General features: G+C 38.8%; 1 protein-coding gene across 3 annotated transcripts in view; it reads right to left on the bottom strand.

The window, feature by feature from the left end:
- Positions 1 to 4,716: 4,716 nt before the first annotated feature.
- hook3 (hook microtubule-tethering protein 3) overlaps positions 4,717 to 12,405 on the bottom strand; it is a 29,980-nt gene continuing 22,291 nt past the window's right edge. The window contains exons 20-24 of one of the 3 annotated variants that reach the window (XM_042508723.2): positions 12,243 to 12,343; positions 11,985 to 12,089; positions 11,694 to 11,765; positions 10,501 to 10,637; positions 4,717 to 10,321 (exon numbers count right to left, since the gene is read on the bottom strand). In XM_042508723.2, the coding sequence (XP_042364657.1) occupies positions 10,309 to 10,321; positions 10,501 to 10,637; positions 11,694 to 11,765; positions 11,985 to 12,089; positions 12,243 to 12,343 (428 nt within the window). In that variant the 3' untranslated portion in view covers positions 4,717 to 10,308. Of the gene's footprint in view, positions 10,638 to 11,693; positions 11,766 to 11,984; positions 12,090 to 12,242; positions 12,344 to 12,405 lie in introns of all 3 variants that reach the window. The other 2 variants (XM_042508722.2, XM_088070826.1) reach the window with 2 other exon arrangements.

Genomic DNA, 12,405 nt, shown 5'->3' with positions numbered 1-12,405 from the left:
ACTGGAAACACTGGACTGGAGCAAACGAGATTTGAACAGAAACCAGTGTGCAGGGGAGACAGACAGGGAAGGGCAGACCAGACTGATAACACAGGTGAAAGAGGGACACAGAATCAGGGAAAGACAGAGACAGGGAGAGAGACAAGGAGACACAGAGAAAAAGCACAGGTGACACACAAGGGGTAAAAATACAAAACAGGAAACAGAACATCAGTAACTAGAAAACAGAAAAAAAACCCAAAACAAAGTCAACAGTATAAGAAAACCCTCAAACCATGACAGATATTTGCTGTGTGCTAACTATCAATGAGAATCAAGTATTTACCATTTCTGCTAGATTGTTCAGTGGCTAAAAAAACATCTTAGCTGACAGAACAAGTTTGTTTTGATCTCACACCCTCTTGATTTTAGTTGTTTGTTTGCTTTGCTCACTTCTGTTTCTTTTCTCGTACACTAAAACCGCTAAATCATCTGAAGGCTTACAAGGGTCGACTCATGCCAGCGGTCTGGGGCACACCGCAAAAACTAGGACCACAGGTGGTCACCAATGGCCCAACCATGACTGATGGCCGACCATTGGCTTGGTGTGTAAGGGAACTTGAAGTTTACAGTAAAGTCCACTGCAGTCAGCTGGTGTTTTGGCTCAGACTCGACGGTGTCAGGTGCCTGTTCTAGAGCTGTTTAACACTTTCACTTGACTTCGATTTTATTACTGAGTGCATAAATCTTATTGCTAAATTTTACTGTTGAGTCTGCTCATGACCAAAAAAAACCAAACAAGTATGGCCTCTGCCGGTTTAGAGGACAGAAGGGTCAAGGGAGAAAGAAAATCAGGTTGGATGTGAAGCTGAATCATGAACCCAGAAACTGCGAAAAAAAAAGAAAACACTCTTCTGATTAATGTTATCATTTTTGCATCACTGCTTCTAACGGTGAACATTGCTTTATATCAGATAGGATTCAATGTGGCAGAAAGCCTGAGAATCCGGCTGAAAATGTCGGGCTTCGTGTAGGAGAGAAAATCAGATCTGTTCTCCCGGCGACCTCGGTAACCTATCGCTCAATGAGAGGCCGTTTAAAGGCATAACAAGCCTGGGAGGAGGCCAAAAACTGCTGGGAATAAATAAATCTTCCTGTCAAATGAAAGAGATTTGTGTCTCGAAAAAATATCACATCCCTACTTGGCCTGCATGTTAGCCTTTTACAAAGCGGCTGTCAGTCAGACTGCTCGGTTCTCCTGCTCACAGGGGTCAGTACAATCCAAAGAGCCACTCTGCCTTCCTTTTACTCTCCGACTGTGTCAACAGGCCAGGCATGAGGTTTCAGTTTTGCCGGTGCACTTCTCACCTGCCTCCGATTGAAGTCACGCCAAAAATGATCATGTAAAAGTGGAGAGGTTGGCTGCGTGTTGGCTGATGGTGAAAGTGCTCTTGTGTGTGTGTGTGTGTGTTGGAAGGTGTGTGCTTTTTGTGTGCACGCTGGTGTTAAAACCTCAGGTCAGGTATCTGCCGGGCTCCAAACCAAAGCGTTTAAACAACACCTGATCTGTGTGTGTCTGATTGTGCGTGCACATTGGAGTGTGTGCATCAATGAGAGCCTTGTGTTATCAGGCCTCCCCCCACATCTGTCTGATTGAAAAGTAAATTGAAAGTGTCATAAAGCCCATATTGTCAGCCAGATGTTAAGTTATGAAGAAATAATAACAGGCTCTTTCATTAGGAAAATGACAGCTCTCGTTTGGGCTGATTTTCCTCTTGGTGGAATGTTTCCATAATTACTTCAATATTGAGAGTCGAAACAAGAAAAGAAAAAAAAAACATCTGGGATCAATGACAACATTTTCTTTGGATATTGAAAACAATGTTCTTACTTTGGCAGTATTTTCGGGTAAGAACAACAATGTTCTGTGAAATGGGTGTACTGTACATTCTTTGAACCCTCAGCGTTGCCATTTAGCTGACATAGTGTCTAAGCATTTAAGGTGTCAAACTGTCCAATGAAAATACACCCGAGCCATCTAAAGTAAAATCCCTGTATATTCTGATGCAGTACAATTCACTGCATCTTTAAGGTAAATTACATGAGTATATCTATATGGACGTTTCTTGTTTCAGATTATTTCAATTCATGTTTAATTCATTTCTATCTCTGTAATGGAATTTTTGAGAGAATGTCTGACCATCATGAAACGGTAATGAATCAGACACCTTGCGGTCATGTTTCAAGCAAGAGTGGACAAACTGGGGGCTTTTTATTTGTCTGGACCACACGAGTAGAAACGAGTCAGGGCTGCTGGTTGTCCACCCTATTCACAATATTCATGACTCACTGTCTGCCTGGTGTTATTTTACTTTTACATTGATTTTCCCTGACCTCATTTTGTCTTTGAAATCCTGATGACAAAATGGAGAAACTGGAATTACAGCAATTACCTGTTAAAGATGTGGTTGGTAACTTTTAAATTTGTATTTTTTTTATCATATTTGCTGAAACTGTCCACTACATCCACACAGCAATAAATAGTAGAGATAATCTGCAGCGTTTGGTAGGTCGGTCAAATGTTTCCAATATAGAGGTATACTGTATATGGGTACAATATAAACTGGTTACAGGACTAAAGGCCCTGACACATGAAGCTGACGGTCAGCTGTTGGTGAATGTCCATTGCTGTAGTCGCTGCTGTGTCCTGCAGCATTGGTCTTGGTCAGTACTAGTGTGCTTTTTGTCAGTTTTCCTTTTTGAATGATTACAGACGACCCCCGTCTGTAATCCAGAGAACTGTCCTGTCTAAAATATCCACTGAAACACTTGCAAACAACATCACAAGCAAAGTATAAAGTGGACAATAATAATGACAATTTATCATCACAGTCTAAACTTTAATTTGTTTTTTGGACCTAACTTGGATAAAAATGAACCCTCAGCACACATGACGGAAAGTGTTATCAACACAGTGGACTGTGACTATCACCTCCCCTCCTTTCAGTCAGACTCATCATGTTGGAGGTGGGAGAGAAACCAGAGAAGTGTGTTTGTATTGACTCTGGACCTCTGCCTGCAAAATGTCAGGAAGAAGCACCCAGAGGCTGAGGTTAGAGAGAGAGAGAACAAGAAGCTCTCAGGAATGAAGAATGGGACACTGATACAGGGAAGTTCCTGTGTCCGCAGCCTCGAGGGGCATCCAGGCTTCATTTCCCAGGCAGGGATGAGTTTGTGTGCACAGACTGAGTTCATAACACAAGCAGATTCTGAAAATCAGAATTCACTACGATACATAGCCCTTACAAATAGTGCTGCATTAATGAGAAAAGTTAGACTTAAGCCATATAGTCTGCTGTAATTCAAAGGCAAAGCCAAATTTTTCGTTACATATGAGAGAATGATTGTGGGGTATTTAAAGAACACATACAAACAATAAATCACTTCTTCCATCATCTGCCCGACTTGAATACTGTCTCATCAATCTACTGATCAAATGAAAGCTAAGACGCACTGCTGGAAAGGGTTTAATGAACAAAGTATTGAAATTCACTCCAGGCCTAAACCTGACTGTTTTTGTGTTACTGTGTGTTTGTGTATGTGACATGCAAACCTGCCCCCAAGGTTTTTGTCATGATCCCTTCCTGGATGTGTGGATGGATTTTCATCGCTCAGTCATGGGAAAAGGATTTGGATCAGCGACGCTTTATACCTGCGCTAGATTATTTTTTGGCCATTTGGGTGCATCGGAAACAAGTGCACAGTGATATTGAACAGTCTAAGTTGATGTAGTGAATTAGTTAGCTAACAACTGCTCATAACGGACATTATCCTTTATTTGTGGTTGTGTTTCTGGCTACTCAGTGAATTTAAGTCCAATATTCACTCTTTTTTAGATTTGTTTTTACCGGCCCCTGAGGGATATATCTGTCTCTTTACCTGCTAAACGCTCCACTAGCTTGTAACTGTGTCTGTCTGCAGTTTAGTGTTCAGCAGGTAGAGTTAAATGGGGTTTTAGAATTTTTTCACCTAAAACAGCAGCCTGCAGCCGTTAGCAATGATTTGCAGGGCTTCCAAATTTTATGCTTAATCATGAAACTAATGCAACTGACACTTTTCACACGCCAAAACCCGCTAATTTTTTTCTCACAGAGAAAATCTAACTGACACCATTATAGCACGAAAAAAGATGCTGAGAGCGCATGGACAAACAAGAGAGAGCAGCACAGCTCAAAAGCAGCCTCACTAAACACTGCGGTGGTCAGCAGGGTCACTGCTTGGATTTTATTGCATGTCTATTCACGCTGTTACTGTACTACCCGGAGCAGCCATAAAGGATGAAGAAATACTGGCATTACAGCTAGAATTTCTCACATATCACAGAGAAGAAGTCCTTATTTTGATAAAACTGTTTCCATACTAGAATTGTAGTGTCACTACACACTACTGTACAGGGAAGGTCAGCTAAAATGATACTGCATCACACTGAAAATATCCTCAACTCTAATAGATGAAATGTTTTCCTTCAGAGGTTTTGCTGAAACTCTGCTGTACAGTTTATGAGAAAAATTACAGGGGAAGTTAACTCACTACATCATAACAGTCATAACTTCTTCATATTTGACTGTCATAAAATAACATTTTGCACAGTTGTTTTTTAACATGAAAGTGTATGTTATCTGATAACACAATACCAGTCATTTTGATTTGTTATCATTAGAAAAACAGACGAGCAGCCTGTTTTATACAAGCTTTATTTACAATGTCATTTCCAAGTTTTGCAGTGTAGGAAGCACATTTTCATCAATAGGTCCTCATCGGACAGATGCTATATGAAATCCATCTACCTTTACATGAATTTTTATTTTCTCATTCCTCAAATGGCCAGACACCTCACTGTCACATTTAGTATTTACATGGTGTTTTTGTATACAAGCAATATAAAAGTTGGCAAATGGAAGGTTATTTGCTACTTCAATATGTAAAGAAAAGTTTTCCAATGAGTAAAAAAATACAGCAAACACTGCACGCATAGTGAGAAGATTCTGACCTGTTAACAGCCTCATCGTGTTTGTTTCATCTCTCTAACACACTGGAAAGTGCAATTAGCAGTCAAGTAACACTAGGGAACACTGCGTACTCGTTTTAGCTTAGGCGTGTCAGTAATACACCACATTATGATTGGTTTTTGTAAAGATTACTGCAACTTTCATTCGGTATTTAGTTCTCAAACATAAATATAAAGGAAATATTTGGAGTTGTAGCTTTAACAGTACATCAAGATGTTACTTTTCCTTCTTTATTGAGGAGAAATTGTTATTAAGGTCTGAAAATGGCCAAAACTTGCTGGCTTCTGGAGTCCTGTATTCTCTCCCCCACTATCTCATTATTTGTCAGTAATATAAGTATATACACAGATACATATCAGCAACAAAATTCAGTGGCTGACTCGATGGGGGGGGGTGAAAGGGAACGACATAATATGCTTCCTCTTAGGGAGATATTAAATAACAGAAAATGTTTCCCCAACATACCTGATATAAATTTAAACAGGTCGACCACAATGTGGATGTGTTCCATTATATACAGATTTCTTACCAAACCGATGACTCGTGGGGATGGACGGTTAAAAAGGGTTCTGTGTTGTAATATAACTTCCAGCTGGATGTTAATGGCAAGTGGTTTACAAAACACAGATCTGGACAGAAACGAGAAGAGAACTGGACAAAACGTCACAGATTTACTTTGCAGCTGAATTCCTCCTGCGGATATTGTTTCATGGCTCACTTCTGGAAAACTGATTTTGAATTTTCACTTGTTTAATTAAGATAAATCAACCGAACATTTGAGCTAACTTCATTTTAATGCAGTTACAAATGCCCTCCAGCTAACAAGCATTTTCCCAAAAACATGACTCCCATCTTTGTTGCCATTGCTAAAACATTGGAAAATATTATCTTTGTCGGGTAACGGTAAATTCACAAGTGTAAAAATGTGCTTTTGTTGATGAGAAAACATTCATTTTCAAACATGGTAAGTTTTCGAAGAAACTCCTCTTCCTGAAAACACTGGAGGTAAATGGAACCTTTAACACTACACTAATTCAAACCATCTCCTCCTTTTGTTGCATAAGACAAGTATTTAACAGTATCTCGATGTTGTATGGAAACTTCACATCCATTGTAACAGTATAAGTGGTGATATAATACTAAAATAAAAAAAATGTAACAACACTGCTGTACAAGCGGCAAAAGAATAAATAAGCCATTTAGATAAAAATGCACGGCATGATTTAAACCAAGGTTAAACAATATAACATTTATGAGTAAAATAGGTTAAAATACAAGAAGAGAAGCCCTCATTAAGCCTACAGAATTTTAGTTTTTTATCATGTAGATGAAATTTAAGCTCATCTCAGACATTTTTGTTGTCTTCCTTTCAAATAACACAATAAAACCGGTCTTTAAAGGTGGCATGCCTTGCTGCCTTCAGTCCTAAAAAGCCCAGCCTGTTGTTTTTCTTTTTTTTAAATATATTTTAAACAAAGGCACTAAAACTGGAGGATTCAACCATCTCTCTTATTTGACAAAATGTATGCACTTATGCCTATAAAATGCATATATCCTATCCTATAGGTCCAGGTGTTTATTTCCAGTCTTTTTCACTCTGGAAATAAAATTTAACTTAGACATTTGTTTAAAAAAAAAGCTACACAAAATGTACAGTATGACTTACAGCAACACCAAGTTAAGTTTCCCTATTACTGATGCTGTCAATTGCTTCTTGTATAACTCATCCGCTTAACACTGCAGGTGCAAGCAGTAAATGTTTTCCATTAATGCCAGAAACGCAAGGTTACCATGAACTGCCATACAGGATCCTTTGAGATTGTTGCAATGGCTTCCCTTTCTACTTTTTCAAAATAGTTGGCCCTTTCAAGCCAACCAAATGAATGTACTGTACATCAGCCTGCATGAACTAATGTACACTTTCATATGTTTTTTTTTCTCCAGGCAATATTTTATCAAATTAGCAATACTGTTTTGTAGTTAGAAACATTACACGTTTGACAAAATGCAGCTGAGCCTCTGCCTTTTGGCTCAGTTACACCACAGGTTATTTGCTACGGAGACAAATAACACGGACAACATAGGAGTTAACTACAATACAGCCACTCTATCTGCATAACTGTATTACTTGGGCATTTTATCAAGAAATGGACATCAAATATGAAATCTGATGTAAAGAAAAACTGCATGTAGGCTTAATGTGGGCTTTTAACCTGTATAAAAGCATATTTGTAACAATGTTATTCATTTTAAAAACACTTATTTTGCCATCCTATGCTCCTACTGCAAACTGTCCAAAAGCCTACAGGGCAACACAGCGATGCCCCATAAGCTTTCCTTGTTGTACTCTCTAACACTTGAGGTAAAAACCACTTCTAAGATGCCATCTAGCAACATGTTGAGGAGAGGTTGGGCAGAACCATCGCAGGAGATACACACTTAGATGTTTAAAGGGGGGATTTTTTTTTTTGTTATGCAGACTGATTTTTGGGCTACACCTCTCAAATATTTCTCTCACGCTTATGCAAACTCTCCTCCAATAATGTAAGTACAACAGATATGAGGAAATATGTCATTGAGGTATCCTGAGGAAGCCAGTTGAGTCACACACTAACAGCAAAGGGTGTATGAACTAACAATGCACTGTTCTGCCCCTGTCCTTGGTGTTTGTAACACAGGTTGAATTGTAACAGACTTGATGCGGTGTGAAAGCACAAGCAGGCATGTCCGTGAAAAGTAAGGGAAGGCTGGAGAGATGAAGGAGAACAGAGAGGGTAACAAAGAACAGGAGAACATGAGGAGTAAGGAGCTGGAAGGGAGGAAAGGAGTTTTAATTTTTTGCCTTGCCTGGAAGTTACAATGCATGACACTGCAGAGGGTTGTTAGTGCTCATGCTGCAGCTGCTGGTGTGCTGGTTATTCGCAGGTCAATGCAAAGTCATGCAAACAGTAGACAGGCACGTAGTTCATGCATGGCAGCCTAGCCCAGGCCACACAAGGCTTGGCCAGTTCACTGGTGTGCCAGTCATGCAGTGACATTGCTGTTGAGGGAGGAGAAAGAGAGATAACTGTCAGACGGCCTGTTAGAGTGAAATGCTGGCCTCGATCTGAATACATACACAGTGAAGAAACGGGGTTAATTTCAAAGGTTTCTGAAGGTGCATCATGTTAATAAGAGATCATTTATGATGGGCCTTAAAAACAATGGCACTGTAAACAGAATGGAACTATAAATGGGTTACATAAAGGACAGGAACAGCTGCAACAAGCATCAAGATTCCCGTTTGAAGTGACAAGGGCAATACTTAGCAGTGTGTGCTTTAATTTCTGAAACACCTTAAAAAACATTTCTATTATGACAGCAATAAACTGATTCTTCTTCTGTTTCAATGAGCGACAACTGAATAAACTTGTTGATTTGTTGGCATTACGAGGGATCTACAAACCAAATCCCCTTTCTACCTATAAGTCCGAGGATCTATATTTCAGTCACAATCTCAGGGAAGCCTGCACTGTTGCAGAGATAATATCAACCAAATATTGTGGCACATACATTGAACACTATGGCACACGAGGTGTTGTCTGAGACAACCTGTCGATGCCGGTAAAGCTAAAACCATCTGATACCTTTCAGTTTATTTGACATTGGCTCCTCAAGAAAGATAATGAAGCCTAATCTGCACAGTTATGTGGCACATGATCCTTGCTTCAATCTGCCCTGCTGTGGATTCCACTTTCAATAGCTGAAGCAGTATGATGATAACAGCGACAGTAAGTCAGAAGAAAAAATAAATCTTTAATTTTTTTATGTCACTCCTTTTTCAGTGTCAGTTTTTTTTTTTTACGACTTTTTTTTTTTTAAAATTCTTTCTTCAATTTAAGCCAGAGCTCCCATGGATTATGGACAAAATGTTAAACCTTTTCCATGACTTTTAAAGGACATATCAGATGCTAACTCTATGATAAGAAAAATTCTGCTATCTGGCATACATGAAGGGAAAGAGCATTATACTCAACAAAACTCCATCACTTTTCTAAAACTTTCAAGATTTTTTAATAATTTGATAACTTTTCCAGGCTAGGAAACTGTTTGTGAAATTCCATGACTTTTTCAGGTTTTCTGTAATCGTGGAAACCCTGTTCGGATTTCTGCCACTGTGTGCCACAAAGTAGCTCAGTTGGCAAAGTGTGCACCTTGCTGCAGAAGCTGCCGGTTTGATTCCTGCCTCAGCCGTTTGCTGAACGTAAACCCCTCTCTCTCCCCCCTTTCACGCTTTAGCTATCCTATCAAATAAAGGCAAAAAGCCCAGAAATAATCTTTAAAAAAAACTTTCTGCCACTGCTTTGGCATGTAAAAGCAAACGTACAAAAAAACTGATACTGAAAAGAAAGAGTGACATGAAGTAAAAAAAAAAAACAAACCAAAATGCAAAAAAAAAAAAAATACTTTTGAAAAACATCTTTGTCTGTCTTTTATTTTCTTTCTTATTTTCGGTTCCTTTTTTAACTCCAAATTTTATTGTCAATGCCAAAACTTACCGTCACTGTTCTAGCGTCGTAAAGCAGTTATTTTACCTTTCTTTGCTCAGAAGAAATGACCATTCACAATTTATTGCTGCACTGTTACCAGCCCATATTAACCTGTTTTTATCCAAATTGTGTTGTCGTGTTGGTTATAATTAAGACATTTTAGCTAGCAAATGGAACATTTACATGTGATGACTATACATCTTCCTATGCCTCAATGTATTCGTTGCTTAATATTGATCTGAATTGAAAACACAATGACATTGCAGAGAAGCAACTTATCCCCAACTGAAAAATACATATAAAACACACACTCATGAGAATGAAAATTGCTGTCGCCTGCTGAAAGCTACATTATAAGAGTTAAAACAGATAACGCAGGACAGATAATCTGTCAACTCCGGTCAAGAAACAAGATGAACCTCGAATGCCAAGACAGGTAGAGATGTGCATAAATACTGCATGAACAGGCAGGGCTGCTCCTCTAACAAAAACGACAGTAAATTGTAAAGAAGATGGGATTCCTCTCTCTCTCTGGATCCAAATGACCTGTCTGACAAAGGTCTGCCTCAGAGCACAGGCGAAGGAAGGTCAGTGTGTTAGGGGTGATAAGTCAGACCCTATCAAATATGCTGGGGTGTGAAAAGGAGCCTGGCATCATAGGAGTCAGGGTAAAATATGATTAGTCAGGAAAAAAAAGTGGTGCAAGATTTTGGCTGTCTTGCCTGGCATCTCTACCTCATGGATCTGATCAAGAAGAAAAAAAAAACAGAAAATCAATAGACAGAATATAGGGAAACAAGGACGTCCATTAGAAATGAATGGAAATAGACTGCCTCAAAAGAAGGCACATCTACTGTGTGTAAGTTCAGGAGATTTGTAAGGTAGTTTGTCGCGGTATTTTATTCTGCCCTGCTGCCATCTACCTTGCGGTAGCTGGCTGGACGTGGCCTGGATAGGAGCGGCGTGTGCTGGTGGCTTGTCTCTGTCGGGCCAGGAAGGACTGACCGGAGCCGGTGTTGGCAAGTCTGTCTTCAGCTGCCTTCTTCTGCAGAGACATACCCTGAGAAAAGATACAGAGGAAGAGCAAGAGCTTATGTGGGAGCACAACACGCAGAGTGAGTAAGTCACCAGAGAATTAGCGACCATCAGTGTGTTAATCTCGATGCGTGAGAGCAAATTACCTAAAAAACAATACTGGTGCATTTTTAACAACTCGTGAACATTAACACCCATTACTGATCAAATGTGCAACAGAGCAAACATTGTTGAAGTTTATAGAAAGGTATATGCTGCCCCCTAGTGGTTCAAATACCTTGCTGCATGACTTGCAAATGACGACTTCTTATTCCATACAATATTTAAAAACATAAAAATGGGCATTAAAAAAAACATAAAACATGTTCGAATTCATACATAAAGCATGCAATAAACCATATTTCTTTTGAAATTATGTACAAAGTGTCTACATCTTCCAATAAGTTTGGTTATTGTTTGTTTTACAGCTGGTGACTTAAATTAGGTTAAATTAGTTAAAATTAGGGCTGAAACTAAGAATTACTTTTATCATCAATTAATCTGATGATAATTTTCACAATTGATCCATTAATCGTTTAGTCTGTACATTATCAAAAAAGTGATCACAAGTTCCCACTGCCCACAATCATGTCTTTAAATTGCTATTTTTGTCCAACAAGATTAGAAAACAGTAAAAATGCCCATCGCAGTTTCAAGACATCATTAAATGTCTTGTTTTGTCCAACCAAGAGTTTTAAACCTCAAGGTACTTAATTCACTGTAAGACCAAGAAAAGCATGGAATTGTCACTTTTGACAAGTTTGAATGATCAAATATTTGGTATTTTTTGTTTCATACAAATAATCACATTAATAATAATAATCACAAAATGGTGCCAATTTTATTTCTTTTCACTGACGAATCAACTAAAGTATGTATCATTGCAGCTTTATATTTCTTTGATATTAAGGATTTTTGGGTGTATGTTTTATTACTCTTCACGGTGAAAAATCGAAAGTGTATATTAGTGCAACAGTTTGAAAAAAAACAACACTAGTGGAAAAACTGTGTCACAGTTTCAGAATGTAAAGTTTCATCTTACCATATTATACCAGGCTGATACAATCAGTTTCTCCTCGTAATCTCTCTGAGTTTTTGTCTTGTCCATCTCTTTCTGTTTGGAGGGAATATGAAAGACACAAAAATGTTAAGCAATGCAGGTGCAATGCTACAATATACTGATATCTGAGTTTTTCCATTGTGTTTTCGCACACTTTAAAAGGCTTTCCTCTCCAGTCAGTGGTTACGATCTATAAGGGGACCGGTTTACCTAACTGATCAGGTCCGAACCCTTTCTTTACCAGATCATCTAACTCTTCAGACACTCGATTACCTCCAGTGAGTGCAACATCCTCTCCTTCTCCTGCAGCTGGTTCTTGAGGGCCTGCACCTCTGGACCTGAACCCTGGTTCTGCTTGGGGTCCAGGGTTCGGATCACCTGGGGAGGACATTCAATCACATTAAATACTTTTTCTTATTGACCCACAACTACTGAAAGCATCACAACAACATTGTCCACTAGCTGTTAGTAATAAAACAAAATCAATGACAAAAAAACAAAAACAATATATATTTAAATATATATACTCACACTCTTGGCTTTTTCCAGGTATTTCTTATATCTCTCCTCCATCTGTTTCATGTCTTCATCTTTCTTTTTCAAGGCTTCTTCCAGCTCCTCCACTCGTTGGGCTGAGAGGTAACAACATATTTTTATGGGCTTAGCTTCTTTGTCTTTGGCTAACAGGTTTTTT

This window comes from Plectropomus leopardus, chromosome 20 (assembly GCF_026936395.1).
Source record: "Plectropomus leopardus strain MGB_pleo_1.0 chromosome 20, ASM2693639v1, whole genome shotgun sequence".
NCBI classification, from domain to species: Eukaryota; Metazoa; Chordata; class Actinopteri; order Perciformes; family Serranidae; genus Plectropomus; species Plectropomus leopardus.
This window is presented reverse-complemented; position numbering and strand designations above follow the sequence as displayed.